Below are 18,194 nucleotides of genomic sequence, written 5' to 3' on the forward strand. Positions count from 1 at the left end.
GATAATTTTTTGAAGTAACAGGTATTAACCTTTGAATTTTGACTTTTTACAAAGTATATTGAACAGGTTCCTGCAAGGCATTCCTTTTCCATAAAAACTAAGCTACTTTGAAGATTAAACAGTATTCCTCTAACTGACACTAACGTTTCTCTTTGATGGTGTGGTAAGGAGTGGGCTGAGAGCTCTTTCGTCAATGGGATGGTGAAATGCCCTGGTCCCTTCTAATCACATAAGAAGATGAACTCAATCACATGACTCAAAAGGTCTCCATTCAATGTCTGTGGTGGCCAGGGATTCTGGCTCCACTTCTCATCCCTCTCCATGCATTGTTCTGGGCCTGAATGCAGCCCATGTAGCACACAGCACCTGGGGTGGACTACAGTGAACTGAAGTTATTGGTCCTTTTAGAAATATTATAATAAGTCAACTTGCTTTTAAAACATGTCAGTACTTTTTTTTTGAGATAGGGTCTTATATGGGACAGGCTTGCCTTAGGCTCTCTGGGTAGCAAAGATAAAACCCTGAGTCCCTGCTCCTCTTGCCTCCGTCTCACAAGGCCTGGGGTTACAGGCATGTGCCATCACTCCCACCTCAACGTTACTTTCTCAAATGGTATTTTAAAAAAAAATATTGTAATTGCCAGACATGTTGACACAAATTACAATCCCAGAACTTGGGAGTTGGAGAAAGGAGAATTGTGAGTTTGAGGCCAGTCTGAGATAGCAAGTCCATGTTTCAAAACTAAAAATTATACTAAAATCAGCATACATGTATTATTAAGGTCTTAAAAGAAAATATTCAGATATTTTGCCAATATTTCATAAAAGAAGTGATCAAGCCAGCGTTCAAAACTGAAGTCTAAGAAACTAAGGATAAATGAAACAACAAGAAATTTAGAGACTGGGTTCTGAAGCCAGCCCTGTGCTCATGCTGACAAACAGACAGAACACCAGTTACTGTACGTGATGTGTGGTAGACTTCTGCAAGGCCTATAAGCTATATATTATTGTCTGCATTTTACATTCAAGGTTCTAAGAGGTCAGTGCTTCATTTCAGGACTGGAGTCAGGCAGCCTGCATGGGCAAGCCTGTGTCTATCTGGCACGTCTTGTGTGAGCAAGCCTTGCTCCTTCAAGCCGTGGGGCCAGCCCCTGGACTGTCTCTTCTTATTATGTGGGTCATGTTCCCTCCACACAGGGTCAGAGAAGGGACAAAGGGCCACTGGAGGCAGATGTACAGCTCTAATTAGGGTTGGTCACATGATTACTTGTGAATGATAGGACTGGCAGTTGTCTAGAGTACTGTCAGCAACACTCAGCAGCAGGCTCTGAGGACAAGCAGACATAAGTTGGACCAGAGATGGTTTAGGAGCCCAGGAGCAGTAGTGTGGGTTCTGTCTGAGGATGGAGGGAAGCAGGTGCATCTGCAGAGTAGACTGCCAAGTCCCAAGGAGCCACAAAGCATTCTATACCTGCTAATCATGGCCCCATCATCCTTGTAACCCTATCATTGGTATCCTGGAAACCAATGTTATCCCTCCTTCTACTCTGTCTTCACCTCTTTTTCTGTCTTCTTCATTCCCTTTTCCTCCTAACCTCCTCTTCTCTTACTTTCTCTCAGACTTCTTTTCCAAATAATGTAAATGAAAAAATTAAAATGTGAAATTTTCTCACCACTTCACTGCTCAGCAAACCCAAGCTCAGGAACATCTATTTGGTTTACATTATTCCATAACTTTGTCTGTACATTTTCTAACAGGCATCTATAAAATTTAAGCATTTTTGAAAGGTTGCTCACCCTCCATGAACTGTGCATATCTATGTTTCCATTTAAACATTACCCTAGATAGCCTTTAATTTTTGTGAGCATGGCTGCCTGTGTACAAGGTGCCTTGTAAAGGCTTGCCTACTTGGTTTGTGGGTAGCCCAGCATCCACCAGGAACCTTTCTTTACACAGTATAGATTACAAATGTTTGGGAAGGATATAAAAGTCTTCCAGGAATGGCAGTGTACACCCACAATCCTAGCACATTACAATTTGATGCAGGAAGGTGATCAAGTTGAGGCCATCCTGTGATCTATAAGGGAACCATGTCTATAAAATAAAACAAAGTTCTTTCAACGCAAGCACAAATTTGCTGAAGTTATAGAATGACACTGCAAAAAAATAAACAAATGAAACCAATCACCAAGTGTATGTGTAGGAAATTACACAGGACAGAGTGAGTGTATGTGTAGAGAATTACACGGGACAGAGTAACTGTATGTGTAGGAAATTACACAGGACAGAGTAAGTAACTTCTTTAAAAGATAACTGACAAGGAAAGAGCTGACGAAAAATGAAATCTCTAACTCTGGGCTGGCGAGACAGTTAAGAGGGCAGGTGTACTGGCTACGGAGACTGATGGGCCCACTCCTGCAGGTCATCTTCTGCCCTCTACACACACGTCATGGCATATGAATAGCGCCCCTAACCACCACACTAAAATGTGCAAAGACAAATTAGGAGATAGAGGGGAGGGAGATGAGCATTTGGATGCTGGTTCAGATATCTGACAGCAGGCAGTAATGCCATCTTTCTCTAGGAGACATAACGATGCAGTGGTTCAAAATAGTACAAATAGTATTGTGAGGCCCCTGGAGTCACTCTGAATTAGCCTGGTTATTGCTATTCCATGGAAGACAGTGGCAGGAGACAGATGGAACAGTCACTGAGCAGGTACTGACAAGCGCTTATTATGCTGGTCCTTTTATTTCTATGAACTATTCCATAATTAAAGTTTAAAAATCAGTGAAAGGAATAATTCTTTATTCGGCAGAAACAAAAAAAATACAGAACAAGTACTAAACAGATCACTAAAAATAATTATGATATATATTTTCTAAGTGGGGATCTGAAGACCACTGTCCACTGCAATAACAAAACCTTGAATCTTGGGCACAAACCTTTTTTTCTCTTGTGGCACTGGGGTGTGGGCAACCTAGGTATCTGGTCCTCTCGTCTCTTAGCAGAGGGTGGCTTTGAACTCCTAACTCTCCAGTTTCCACCTTCCTAGTGCTGGGATTACAAGTGTGAGCGCTGCATCCAGCAAGCATTTTCATTCGGTACATATTCTGCAGTATGTGAAACTGCTTACAACGCTTTAAACATTCTTACTTTCTTTCATTTGTGCACCATTTCCATCCCTGTATAGAGTAAATTATTAGTTAAGGTAAATCCAGGAAGTGCTGCTTGACAAGACATTATCTTAGTATTTGGGATAAACAATCACAGTGAGGTGACTGAAGAGATGGCTCAGAGATTAAGAGCACTAATTACTCTTCCAGAAGTCCTGAGTTCAGGAGGTCCCAGCAACCACATGGTGGCTCACAACCATCCATAATGAGATCTGGTGCCCTCTTCTGGCATGAAGGCAGACATGCAGGCAGAATACTATATACACAATAAATAAATAAACAAACAAACAAACAAATGTAAATTTTAAAGTATACAGAGGAAGAAGATAAAATTTAAAATGGCAGATGTGCACCTATAAAAAAAAATCATGGTGACCTAGAGTTTGAATCCCTGGTACACACACCAAGGTGAAGAAATATGATCACACATAACTTTAACCCTAGCCTTGCAATAGCAGAGACAGGCAGGTCCTAGAGGATCACTTGCCAACTAGTTTAGCCAATCTATGAGCTCAGTTCAATGATTCTGTCTCAAGCAAGGTACAGAGTGAGAGGGAAGACAGGATAGATCAACCTGTTGTCCATATATGTGCCCACACTTAAACTATACACACATGCAACAAATCAAACCAAAAGAAAAATGTTTTAAAATGAAAGAGAAATAAATTGGGAGTAGGGGTTGATACAGGGTTTCTCTGTGTAAAAGCCTTGGCTGTCTTGGAACTCACTCTGTATACCAGGCTGGCCTCAAAGTCACCTATAAATTCATGTGATTCAAACTTATCGCTCTCACCAGCTCTTCCTTGCCTGAAAAATTCTGGGTGATCCTATACTGAACAAGAGAAAGATCAGAACTCAAGGGACTATGTGGCTCTTGGTCTCGAATTTTATTTTGCTCTTTTTAAAAAATGAAATTTTTAATCATAAAATATTTATTCACTTACTTGGGGAACCACTTGGCATGCTCCTTCCAAGGATCGTCTCCTTCTTCCCAGTTTCCCAAGCATCCAGCACAGGAGAAACACTGTACAGTGTCCCTTTTACCTACGATGCAATGACATGTTCTGACTGACCAGCAATAACACCAGAGGTGTCTTAGAGATGATCATATTGTACCAAAACAAGATGGACTCCTTATGACCTCTCAGGCTGAATCTATATCCAGAATCCCACTGCCATAAATGACCCCCTCTGAACATTGGACCTCCACCCTCTAGCCATGGTCTTCTTACATAGGCATATCCCAGGGCCCTGCACATGCTAGCTAAGGAGTCTAGCACCGAGCTACACCCTCAAGCTACACCAATATTTTCTAATGTCCACATTTAAAGAAAAGCAACCTTTTATTTTATACATATATGGTGTAGGAGGTCCTTCTGTTTGTATGTTGCTTTCATTGGTTAATTAATAAAGAAACTGCTTGGCCTGATAGGGCAGAACTTAGGTAGGCGGAGAAGACAGAACTGAATGCTGGGAAGAAGAAAGCAGAGTGAGAGAGACACCATGGAGACGCCAGGTCAGACATGCTGAATCTTTCCTGGTAAACCACGACCTCATGGTGAACACAGATTAATAGAAATGGGTTAAATCAAGATGTGAGAGTTAGCCAATAAGAGACTAAGCAGTAATTTAATTAATACAATTTCTGTGTGACTATTTTGGGGGTTAAGCTAGCCGGTTGGCCAGGAAGAACAAGCAACCTGCTTCTCCTTCAACACATATAGAGCAAGTTAGTGATTCTATACTAATTGTTGAATTTTAATAAAATGGGTTTATGCCTGATACAACAATTAACAATTGACAAATATTGCAAATAAAAATGTGAAACTGAACTTTAAATTTTACCAAAACACCTCAAAAAATGGAGTCCAGTTACCTGTAAAGACGAAGCCAGCTGCTGAGAGTACACGTGGCGATGTCCCATGGGCATAGAACGGCCAGTTCTCAAAGGACTCCAGTCTGGCCTCCTCTTCTTGGTACCTTGCTTTGCTGCCCCTCAGCTTCTCTGGACTCCTCACCCTTATGTCATACTTGCCAATGTTCCCAACATCTTTGCCCAAAAGGAACGCGCATTCCGGACGCAATCTCTTGTGCTTTTCTATGGGAGTTTTCCTTAGGCTGGTACCAAAGAGGATTAAGCTACAGCAGAAGCACTGAACCCCATGTTTCACCCCAGTATGGTAAAACCCAGCGGCCGCCATCTCCTGTGGCGTCCATGATCTGACTGTGTCATAGGTCACGAAAGTCTTTAATCGTTTGGCTTCACTGCGCATCTGTGGGTTAAAACCTTTCTTCATTTTCATTCGTAACTTATGCTCTTCTTCTTCTTGACTCCTTACAAGCGGACCCGCATCCATACCAAGAAAAGCAGAGAGCTCAGGGAGAAAATTGTAATCAAACTCTGAAACTCGCTCCTCAGAGGCCTCCCCGTGAGCAGCCATTTTCTAAAAGGAAAAGGAGAGCAGATGGTGATGACAAGGATGGTTTTTAGTATAAAAAGCTTGAATTCAGGGTCCATGAGGTGGCTCAGTGGGTAAAGACACATGTCATTGATCCCTGGATCCACATGGTGGAAGGAGAACTGACTCCCACAGGTTGTCCTCTGACCTCCGTCCACATGGACACCGTGAGGCACATACTCATGCCCCCTGCCCCACACAACCAAATAAAAGTAATAAAAAATTTAAATACAGATCATGTTCTCAGCTTTTAAAGCAGGCAGAATATATTGAAGAAATACCTGGATTGTCAAGACGAAAGGAAAGTTGTTTGGGAAGTTATAAAACATCAGTACTCATCTGTTTACTCAAGAAATAATCGCGGTCTACTTGTGTGTCAAGCAAGGGGGCCAGACCATGAGGACCAACAATGAACAAGACAAAAAGACCTAGTTCCATTTATAAAGGCTTCCTTTTCTTTCTTTTTTTTTTTCTTGTTATTTTGAAATAGAATCATGTCATGTACCCCATGCCAGCCTAGAACTTGAGGCAGGCATTATAGGATATTGTTTAGCCATAGACCCTGTTTGGTTTAGGTTATGCACATTTACCTCTTGCAATAATCTATATATACCACACACACCCCTCCTTCAGACTCAAGCCTGGTGTTGGAAGTCCTATATATGTGCTGCTTTTACTGGTTAATGAATAAAGAAGCTGCTTTTGGCCAATGGCTTAACAGAAAATAGCCAGACTGGAAAAGATATATAGAGAAAGAAGGCAGAGTCGTGAGACACCACAGAGCCGCCAGAGGAAAAAGACGCAAGCTGTTAGTTGAAACCTTGTCGGTAGGCCACGATCCTTGTGGTAAAATATAAAATAATAATATAAAATATAAAATATAAAAAATAATTTTATCTTTGGTTAACCAAAGATAAAAGAGTTAGCTAGCAATACACTTAAGTGACTGGTCAAGCAGTGACTAAGCACCGGGTACAACACCAGCCTGCACTTACTACTCTCATCTCTGAAGCACTCCTGGCAAGAATCAAGTTTAGACAATCTCTAATCAAGTGTATCAACAATGTATTAGAAAGGAAGAATGAACAGGTTGATCTTGCCTGAACTGGTTTGGGGCATGTGCAAGGAAGTAAAACTGTCCTCAAGTAAACATTTATGTAAATTATGCTTAATTAGTATGCATAAGAAAAAAGTCAGATACATTATGGGAAAGGTTAGTTTAAGCCTTTCAGCCAAAAATAGAGAACTATTCTCACTACCAGAGACCAAACCCCATCCTTTTCCTCAACTCTATGAACGAAAGCCTCCAAACACTGATCAGGGCCCTTCAGCACTCTCATTTGCACGGCCATTTGTCGATCTCACAGTGTATCCCTCTCTAAATCTGTAACATCACTTTGCTCTGGACAGTTATTTTGCTTCTTTTAAAAATCCATGAGCCCTTATTTTCAGTTGTTTGAATAAGAGGCCAAGAGCCTCTTGGAACACCCAACCCAGACCACCTCAGTTTACAGAATGCTGTACAGGTTTACATCATCAAGACCAGTGCCAAACGTTAATTATGAAATCACTTTTGTGACATGGACATATATTTACAATGCATGTTAGAAAAAAAATAAACATTATTCCATAGACTGGTACAGGCAATTTCATAAAATTACTCAGTTCTTTAAAAGTGTTGTGTGTTGTAAGCACAGTTTTCAGGTTTCGTGCTCTGAATCTAAACTCTGTTAAGTCCAAAGAGGACCCCAAAATGGTAATGTTAGCATCAACATCCTAACCCACGTAGGACTCTGGCCAGGTAAACAGAAGGTCACTGAGTAAACAGAAGCTAAACTCAGCTTTCCTCAGGAATATCAAAAGGCAAGTTTCTGTTTACCTGGAAACCACTACTTCCCTACCCACCTGCCCCCAACAGTCAACTCTATGAGACAAAGGCATCTAGTTCCTGATAACTCAAACAGCCTTCATGAACTCCCAGGTTGCTCTGGCCCACACCTCTCCTCTCATTACAACCTGTCCGCTTAAAATTGACAAGGCTTTTCCCATGCTACTATTCTCTGCCCTCCGAGGGAATACCTGGCAGTTTGTTTTCCCAAATCAACTTTTCTTTCTGCCCACGAGTGGTCCCGTTCAGTGGCTTCACTGCGCCCTGACTTACAAACTCCAGATGCCCCACTGTTGCAGGCGAGGATCTGAGTCTGGTAGGCAGCCACTAGGGTTCCCGAGTTCTTATACCGCTTTACCATGGCTGTATAGAGCACATGGAGAGTTACATGAAGGAGATAGTTTATTACAGGAGAGATTCTGACCAGCTAGGAATGATGTCAGGCCTGATCATGACCCAGATCCAAGAGAGGAAAGGGACAGATCTGCATGACATTTCACAAAATATTTGTACAGTGTCTGCTTTTCCCAGTGTTCTTACAAAGCTAGCTCTTCTTGAGCATGCTCCCTTGGTGGAATGAAGCCCAGGTGGGTAAGGGCTTCCAATCTTTCACTGCTGCTACCTTTCATGTTAATCTTTGGTGTTACAAGGAGGCTGCTAGTTCATTTCCTGACCGCCCAGACTTCTGAAATAATCATACAGAAACTGTATTATTTAAATCGCTGCTTGGCCCATTAGCTCTAGCTTCTTATTGGCTAACTCTTACATACTAATTTAACCCATTTCTAGTAATCTGTGTATCGCCATGAGGCCATGGCTTACCAGGTCAAGTTCTGGTGTCTGTCTCTGGAAAAGCCACATGACTTCTCTCTGACTCAGCCCTTCTTTCTCCCAGCATTCAGTTTAGTTTTCCCGGCCTAGCTCTTTCTGCCCTGCTCTGCTATGGGCTCAAAACAGTCAGTCTTTTATTAACTAATGGTTTTCACAGCATACAGAGGGGAATCCCACATCACTTTGGAGCCTCTTCCTCCACCCTATTCCCTATTCTTCTGCTCAGGTACATAATTATTGTTATAGGTGTTACAGAATTTATTTTATGAACTATTTTTCTCTTAGTTAAAAGTTACATTGTCCCATGAGCAAATATAAATCTGCAATGTCCTGGGGTGGTTTTTAGGGATTGCGCTCAGGTTCTCCATTTTGGCTATCAGGCTTCGATTAACCAAGTCCTGAGCTCTTTCAGTGTCTAGGTTGGGTATTAGAGATTGAGCCCAAGGCCTTTTGCATACTAGGATAGAACACACACACACACACACACACACACACACACACACACGAGTTACCTCGGCCAGTACAGCCATGAACATCACAGAAACCTAGAAAGTAGAAAGGTGAGCAATAGTAGATGGAGACACAAGACTCTGGCTTCCCTTCAAGAATAAACTGCTTTTATTCCCCCACTACTACTTATACATTGTCTAGCTAGCTACTCGAGACAGCATTGCAACCAGGACTTGAGTATGTTTTACTCCCTTGTCTGAGTTCTTCCTTTTGTATTTCCCTGCTCTTATGACATTGTGATCTTATCCAAAGATTAGAATATTTTCTATTACTGTCTCCTCCTTTAAGAGCTAATCCAACAGATGTGACAATTACCCAACCAAGAGAGCACTCCACAGGAAATGTGATTCACCTGAAGATATGCTAAGAAGATGAAGGGACAATGATCTCCTCAAAGGATAATGTTATTTATGGAGCTTCCATCATGTCTTACTGCTAAGCCTCCCCAGTTTTCTCAGTTCTAATTCAAAAGCTGTAGCTTTGGGGGCTCAATGGTTACAAGCACTGATATTCTTCCAGAGGACCTGGGTTCTATTCCTGGAATTCACATGGCAGCTCACAGTGGTTCAGGGGGATCTGTCACCCTCTTCTGGCCTCCATGGGCACCAGGCATACACCTGGTTGCATAGACATACAGATGAAATACGTAGAAACAAACGATAAATAAAATTCTTCAAACCTGTAACCTTTCCTTTTTCTTTCTATTTCATTCTTTGGATATTGAACTAAGGCCTAAACATGGGCTCCTGCTGCCTTAGAGTTTGCATTTGTGGAGGTCCTGACCCATGCAGCTGCTTATTGAACTCCACTGCTGAATTTGTCTGAGTTCTTGGGTCCTGACTCAAAAGCATAACTTTCTCTCCTTTTCTCTATTTCTCTCCTTCCGGCAGCTTCCATATTTATAGCTTGTTGCCCCATTGTTTTCCTCTGAAACTCTAATAAATGATCCCTGAGCTTCCTTCTGGTTCTGTTTTAATTCACAAGACTTAAGAACCCAAAAGGGAAACATTGATTTTCCCTTAACACTTTTGTGTGATCATAGTTGTGATTTATGAGTGTGGGCACACCTGCACCACAGTGTTCCTGTGGAAGTCAGAGAACAACTTTTGGAAGCTGTTTTTTCCTCCAACCTCCCTCCACAGTGGGATCCAGGAACTGAACTCAGGTTTGCAAGGCAATCTCTTTTCCATGCAGTGCTTTTGGTTTATTTGTTTTGCTGTTGTTGTTTAATTCAGTAACACTTCTTAATGGCTAAATACTCCCCTACAGCAGATCATTTAGGCCATTGCCATTTTTCTCTTCATAAACAAACATTCCAATATGCAAAACAAAACCTTTTCTCCAAGCTTTCACACTGCCTCAGAATAAAGTCCTGAAATCAGAATTGTTGAGTCAGCGGCATGCATAGTTTTAAGGATTCCAATGGATGTCATGCACTGGCTCTGGCTAGTGGTCACCTGAGGTCCTTTACCTTCAGTAGGATCAGGGTCCTACTTCTTCCTCAGATGGCTTCCTGCAATGGGATTTCACACAGCAGAATTTCGTGTCCCTCTGTAACAGGAAGAAAAGTCTGCTTACAAACTGAGAACTGATTTCCCAAGGGAAAAGATCTGTCAGCAGTTCTGATGACTCCGAGTCCACTATCCCAGTGGCCATCCAGGGTGGCAGTCATGGTCTTTGACAAGAGGCTCCGGCATACCCACAAGTATGTGACTGATACTTCCTTGGAACTAAGGTTGTGCGGCTCCATCAGAACCCAGCAGACAATGACCACGGAGTTCCCAAAGAGCCTGCTATCATTCAAACCACACATTAATTCACTCCTTTTTCTCCAGACACCTGTCCATCCAACCCTAGTAACTTTGAGAACAGAAGTTTATCAAAAATTTCAAACATGATACATAATTTCTCCAGGAATCAAAAAACCTAGCCAAGTTTTGTTCAACTTTATCTCAATCTGGTATCTAGTACATTAGTTTTGTAAATTGGGGTTATTAAGAATAATTCAAGTAAATCCTAAAATTTTATCATTTTAGGTTTTGTTTTTCTCCTGTAACAAGCCCCTCCTAGTGGCTATTTTATTAACTGCAACTTTCACTTCAATCTTAGATAATTCAGATTCATGTATACAATGAAGTAGTGCTTCCCAGTTGAATCAAATTGAAACTTTCCATCACTAGTTTGTAAGAGTAAGCAAGAGAATTTAAATTCTTCTGTGATAGCCAACTGTAGTGGTGCACACTTTTAATCCCAGCCCTTGGGAGCAGAGGTAGGCAGATCTCTGAGTTTGAGACCAGTCTGTTCTACAGAGCAAGTTCCAGGACAGCCAGGGCTGCACAGAGAAAACCTGTCTCGAACCTCCACTCCCCACCCCCCAAAAAAAGAATACTAAATAAACAAATAGAAATATACTCTGGGAGCATCTTAAATGTACATTGGTATCTTTCGCCCTTTCAGAGCTTAATTTTTAAGTTCTTCTAAAACAGGAATAAAAAAGAAAGCATGTACCAGCTCCTTAACAGAGCACCAATGTCCCTGAGCTTACTGCACTCTTGCTATATAGTCTTGACTAGCCTTGAACAGGTAATCTTCCTGTTTCAGTCTCTCAAATGTTAGATATTTTAATGCATTTTTATTACATTTTGAAAGTGTGTGTGTGTGTGTGTGTGAGAGAGAGAGAGAGAGAGAGAGAGAGAGAGAGAGAGAGAGAGAGAGAGCACTCATTCATGGCAACTGTGTGGAGGTCAGAGGACAACTTGTTCTCTTTCTACCAAGTGTATCCCAGGGATCACACTCAAGTCGTCAGACTGGTGCCTTTACTTGCTGAGCCATGTTCCTGAGTGCTGGGATTGAAGCCATGCCCCACCACAAGGCAGAATACCCTAGGGGGGAACTGCTCTAATTACTATTTTCTAATTTTTTTCATCTTTTTTCTAATTCTTTTCTTTCATGATGTAGTGAATTCTATGACCCAGAGCCAAAGCCACCTCGAGAAGGAAAGGTTTGCTTTAGTGTAAAAGTGCAGGTTACAGTCCATCATTGAGGAAAGTCAAGGCAGGAACCTGAAGGCAGGTCTATTTGCTATTGCAATAACATTACCTCCAAATAAGGAACTCACTTCGTAGGCAAATAAGGGCAGCATAGACTGACATTATGCTGCCCGAATTGGACAAGCAGGACACAAAAGAAAGCCAAGCATTGTCAAGACAAGGAGGGACAGCCCTTCAGAATATTCTGCTTCACAGAAAAGTTTGTAGGATAGGATAGGCCTGTAGGCCAAAGATAGATGCCCCAACATTGCAGAGGAACTTTGAGTGACTGTTCAGCCAGCTGTTTCTGTCATTACTCTCTTTTTTTGGAAGTCACTTGCTTGCACTTCCTGCTTATTCAGTTAATATTATTTCCTTCTTGGGTCTCTGAGGGAATTGAAGGCTAGAAAGTTACAGTTTTCCTTGTTTACCAGATGCAGAAAGGAAGTTATGATAGTAAGTAAATTGGGTACAAGACTTTGAACTCATCAAGATGGGATAGATAATGGAGTATTTTCTCTGAATTTGTCAAATGCAAATGGACTAGATATGGTTGATGTATTTATTGCCTGTATATATTGTATATAGTTATTGTACTTATTGTATATAGGTTTTCTTATATTAGTTATAGCCTTCTTTCTTTCTTTTAGAAAAAAAGGGATATATAGTAGTATTCTTTGTGTTTTAATAAATAAAGCTTGCCTGAAGGTTGGAGAGCAAAGCAGTCACATTAGTCAGCCATTTAGGCCAGGGAGTGGTGGACACATCTTTAATCCCAAGACTGAGGCAGATGGATTTCTGTGAGTTCAAGGCCACCCTGAGCTGCCCAAGATTGAATCTGTCTAGAAGAGAAAGAGAGCTCACACAAAGGTGATCCCACCACTTGGGATTATACACCACACCTTTAATCCCAGCACTAGGGAGGTGGCGTCAGGAGCAATATGGCTGGGTGGAGATAGGAATATAAAGGGGAAAAGACAATAACTCAGTGGAGTGTGAAGTCTGAGGATTTCTGGAGACAGGATCTGAATCTTGTCCCTTAGGTCTGAAGATTTGGTAGAGGTAAAAGGTCTCTCTAGTGGTTGGCTGCTTTGCTTTTCTGATATTCAGGATGAATCCCAATATCTGTCTCTGCATTTTTATTATTCGTGCTACAATAGACTGTGTAGAACGCTGCATGCTAGCTGGTTCACAGCCCACCTTATAATCAGCTAGCCTTTAAAAAATCATGACCGCCTGCTTAGGGATGGAACTGCCCTCAGTGGGCCCTCCGACAGTAACAGTCAAGACAATATCCACAGACATGGCTACAGGGCAATCTAATCCTTGAATTTCCTCAACTGAGATTCTCCTCTCAGATAATTCTAGGCTGTGTCAAGCTGAGCTCCAAAGACAACCAGGGCAGCAACATATTACTGATGCTTTGCTCTGTGGTTATGTTGTCAAGCTGCTCTCTGACTATTAATGTTTATTCCCATAGATTAGTGCTGCTCACAGTCTTGGTCAAAGAAGTTCCTTCTGCAGAGGGTAGAAGTCATGTGTAGACTCATGATGTCAAAGTTCTCAGGATAAGTAGCTGAGAATGATCAGCCCTCAATGAGACAGCTATATCAACCTTACCTTAGGGAACATCATGTGCGAGAGGACAGAAGAAAATAAGAGCTAAAGAATGAGGAGGAAAGCTGTAAAATGTTTCCTGACTATGACATGGACGTTGAACCCATGAACTCATAGCAACTGTGGTTAACTGCACAAGACCTCATAAGACTAAGTCAGCCAACGTTCTTAGCACAGACAGGGAAGTGGCTCATAAGGTACTATCACAACTGTGTAGCTTAGAGGCAGTTTATGGCGGCTATGGAACAGTCTTTTTTTTCCAGAGATGTGACCAGTTGTAGGTTCCCCACACTCATATAGACAGCACCAGCTGAACTCAGTTGATTATGGAAAAAAAAGAAGGGAACATGAAGATGGGAAAAGGAACCGGATGAGGTGTGTGAATGGCTCTAAGGGAGGTGTATGTCAAGATACATTATATGTATGTATGAAATCTCAAAGAATAAATTAAAATAAATTTTAAAAGCTTTGAAGAAAATAGCCAGATTGTAAGATTTTAACACACAAAGTCACAGAATATATACAGCCAATAAATTCTTGGAAAGATTAAAAAAGATATAATATATATTTGAGACTCTCAAATAATAAGCAAAAAAATTAAAGAAAATCATCTAGAGAAAATGATTCCTTCTGGGTTATATCTCAGAGAAGCCTAAACTGGCCGACTTTTAAATTCTACTATGTAAGATCTTCAGAAAGGGACTGAGTCTCTGCTAGCTATCACACCTCTGAAGGCTAGAGCCACAGTAAGAATTTGTGGGATGGAGGATGCAAGGCCTCCAGCAGGAAGCATAGCATAATTCAGGGAAGAAAAGAGGGAAGTGAGAGTCGCTCCCACTGAGAGGCTCCCTGATCTTTCCCCGAAGAGCCCCGTGTTGAGGGAGGGGCACACACTAAAAACTCTACAATTCCAGAGTACAGTCATTAATGGCGTGGAAACCTTGGTCCCAGAAGCTTGAGGTAGCTGGTCAAATTGTGCCTTCAGTCAGGAAGCAGAGAGTGAAGAGTCCCTAATTTACTGTGTCTCTTTAAATTTACATATCCTGGAGATGTCACAAGACTAAATTATAATATAATTTGGTTACATTCACTTAGCATAATGTTTCCAAGGATCATCCGCACAATATAACATGCATCAGTACTTCACATTCCCTTGTTAAATACTATATTTCTGTATGTCGTATCTTATTTATCCACTCATATTTATCCATGCACTTGATTTGATTATACTGTTTTAGATTGTAACATGCAGGTCAGACATTGGGTGCCATTTTGCAACATGAGAGGCTGCTGGTTGGGGTTTCTGTACTCCCACAAGGTCCCACAGCCATTTGGCCTCAAAGAAAACACACAGAGGTCTATATTAATTATAAACTGATTGGCCCATTAGCTCAGGCTTTTTATTAGCTCTTGTAGCTTATATTAACCCATTGTTCTTATCTATGTTAGCCACATGGTTCAGTACCTTTTTTAGCAGAGCAGGTCACATCTTGCTTCTTTGGTGATCTGGGCTGGACTAAGAGGAATGAGCTTCCCCCTTTTTAGAATTTTCCTGCTTTCATTGCCCCACCTCTACTTCCTGTTTGGTTGACCCGCCTATACTTCCTGCCTGGCCAATCAGCATTTATTTAAAACATGATTGACAGAATACAGACAATTCTCCCACACCATAGATTTTATGAATAATGTTAGTGTACACATTAATGTTCAAGTGTGGGCATTTTTCACTCTAAAATCTGTAAGTGCATTTTAATACACACAATTTAATTGTCCTTTGCTTCCAATTAGTGGGTTTAGATATGGCAATACGTTATGTATCATGGTCTAATCACACCATTAAAATGTTCTCAGTACCTTCTGACTATTTTATCCAGATCACTACAAATGCCCTTAGGTCCTCATTTCAGGCCCAAGACCTTCATCACATCGCATTCTTTATTATTTTAGTTCATTTAGAAAGAAAAGAAGTTTCTTACTACACTGTAAAGACAGCAGCAGGCATGGCACTCTCAGAGCAACTGCCTACTTGGATAATTTGCTTCTTTGATATGTGCATTTGAGAAAGGGACCCAAAGGAGTTCACAACAGTTCTCACCCTCCACTTCTTGAATGCAGGGATAACGGGTGTTTTCCACCATGCACCCCATCATAACTGTTTTAAAGAGACTGCGGATTCTGCTTTGGTGTCATCAGAAGGTTTCTGCCTGCATGAGGGTATCGAGTACCCTGGAACAGGAGTGGCAGACAGTTATAAACTTTCATGTGGGCGCTGGGAATTGAACCCTGGTCCTCTGGAACTTAAGCCAGTGCTCTTAACCACTGAGCCATCTTTCCAGCCCCCCAGTATGTTTCCTTTAATACAACAAGGCTATATAAATGAGAGACTTACTATGGTGCTTTGACAATCTGAGGAGTTGGTGGAACAGACTATAAATAGGTGGAACATTGGCATAAATTATCATATTTTGAAATTTCAGAAGTAACTCCATCTCTTTCGTCCTTTTTTGATATCATGTCTAATGATTCACCTGAACAATACCATCTGGTTTACTAGACTTGAGATCTTTCTCTTCTCATTGTTTCCTTCCTTAAGGATGGCATTGATCTTCAGGTCATCATTCCACACAATTTAAAGCAAATGACCAAGTTAGTCTACAGCAGCCTCTCTCATTTATTTCCTCAACAACTGGGTCACATATAAAGTTCATCCATTTGGAAAACTTCTGAGAAATGAATCATTACTTAAACCAAAGATATAAACTCACAAACACCTCACAGACCCTTGCCTGCATTCTCAGCATTTCAATTATCCCAGTTTAATACCTTTGGGTAGATTGAACAGACTTCATAACATTTTACATACTCTACCTTGATTTGTCTCATCCAGTTTGGAATTTGTCTACTATCTATATTTCTGCAACCTGAAGTTTTTAATTTGTTCCATTTGTTTTTGTTTTGTTTTGGGGACAGAGTCCTGTTATAAGCCCAAATTAGCCTCAAAGATATTACCATCCTGACTCAGTCTCCTGAGTGTTGGGCTTATGTGTGTGCCAAATTATAGACATTTAAGGTAAAGTTCACCTTTTCATTTAAAGGTGCAACTGGCAATCATGTAGAAATGATCACATTTAACAATATTTAATAAGATTTAAAAAACAAACTGCTTATCACTAGTATATAAAATCCCCCAGGAATTACCCCTCTGAAGCCCTACCAGGACTAGCTTCCTGTTCCTCTTCTTTACAGAAGGTACTGGCCATGACTTGGCAGCTTTGCTTCGTTACTTCATGTTTGCCAACACAAGCTGCATTATTCCTTTTTCTGGGATAAGATACCCTGACAGAAGCAACTTAAAAGAGACAAAGTCCATTCCAACTTACAATTTGAAGGCATAAATTCCAACGAGGCAAGGAAGGTGTGGCAGAAGGAGCAGAGGCTTCTGGTCATATTGCATCCTCAGGAAAGAAGCAGAGAAAATAAGAAGCTGAGCCAGGCTATAAACCCAGAAGTGTTCACTTCCTGCAGTGAGGCTCCGCCTCCTAAAGGTTTCACAAACTGCCCAAGCAGCACTAGGAGCTGAACGACAATAGTCAAACACACGAGCTGCCTAAAAGGGCTATTTTATAACCATATCACAATAATCACGAACCAGTAGTCTACACTAACTTCATACATATCTGAACAATTTCCTCTCCCACCTCATCCTTATGCTTCTCTTCCTTTTATTAAAAATGTTTTATTAGATTTTCTTTATTTTGTGTGTGTTTGTAGAGAGGCGCACACATGTCATAAAGCAGAGGCATGTGGTAGAGGTCAGATCTCTCCTTCAGTTAGGTAAATCTTGGGGATGGTTATCTCCTGATCGGATTCTTTTGTTTTGGCCCAGAATCCCATAGAAGCCCTTTAATGAGAAACCAAGAAAGTATTTGAGGAAGTAAAACTCAAATTGCACAGTTAGGGAAGCCACCAGTTAAGGCTCTGACTGCATTAGCATGCTAGTCAGGACCCCAGGAGAACAGAAAGTCCCATAAAGCGGGATTTCATTTTGAACAGTTTAAAACTCTCATAGCTTTTTGTGACACTATTCTTTGGGAGACATGAACAAACATTTACTCACCCCAAGTAAGGAGCCACAGACACAGACAGAAGTAAGAATACAAAGTCCTACCTGGGACCAGAGATGATGGTGCATACCTTTAGTCCCAGGACTTGGGAGGCAGAGGCAGGCAGCCTGATCTATGAAACACATTCCAGGGAAGCCAGAGCTATATAGTGAATTCTGTCTTTAAAAAAAAAAAAGTCCAACTTGGTGAACCAGTAAGTTTTACTGGGGCTCCTTACAGGAAGCTGGGTGAGGAGTTACTTACAGGAACAGAAATGACTCAGAGTTGTATCAACAAAAGCCCATCCCAGCACGTAGACACCACCACCTCCAAAACATATAGTTCTGGGAAAGTCTCTAAATGTACTAACCTTGCTTTTTAACTTTTGTTGTTCCACTTCCGGATGTTTTATTAACTGAAGTATGTCAACCCAGAACATGGATTTTATGCTTAAAAGCTCATTCTAAAAAGGGCTCAGTGCTACACTGGGACGCCTAACACCCAGCCTAGTTGCTGCCCAGCTAATGAAGACTTTCTACTGACTTAAACCCATGTTTGAGTAGTCCTCTCTGGTGAAGGCC

At 41.3% G+C, this 18,194-nt stretch overlaps 1 protein-coding gene across 8 annotated transcripts in view; it reads right to left on the bottom strand.

Annotated features, from left to right (window-relative positions):
- Nucleotides 1-17,860, bottom strand: part of LOC146891628 (baculoviral IAP repeat-containing protein 1a-like) — a 68,793-nt gene extending 50,933 nt beyond the window's left edge. For 2 of the 8 annotated variants that reach the window (XM_087896836.1, XM_087896837.1), the window contains exons 1-2: nt 5,053-5,620; nt 4,121-4,220 (exon numbers count right to left, since the gene is read on the bottom strand). In XM_087896836.1, coding sequence (XP_087752962.1) covers nt 4,121-4,220; nt 5,053-5,617 — 665 coding nt within the window. In that variant the 5' untranslated portion in view covers nt 5,618-5,620. Of the gene's footprint in view, nt 1-4,120; nt 4,221-5,052; nt 5,621-9,216; nt 9,482-10,335; nt 10,416-16,724; nt 16,827-16,890; nt 16,966-17,678 lie in introns of those variants that run through there. The other 6 variants (XM_087896832.1, XM_087896830.1, XM_087896831.1 and 3 more) reach the window with 6 other exon arrangements.
- Nucleotides 17,861-18,194: the final 334 nt, after the last annotated feature.

The sequence above is a fragment of the Myodes glareolus genome, chromosome 15 (genome assembly GCF_982192425.1).
Source record: "Myodes glareolus chromosome 15, mMyoGla1.1, whole genome shotgun sequence".
In the NCBI taxonomy this organism is placed as follows: Eukaryota; Metazoa; Chordata; class Mammalia; order Rodentia; family Cricetidae; genus Myodes; species Myodes glareolus.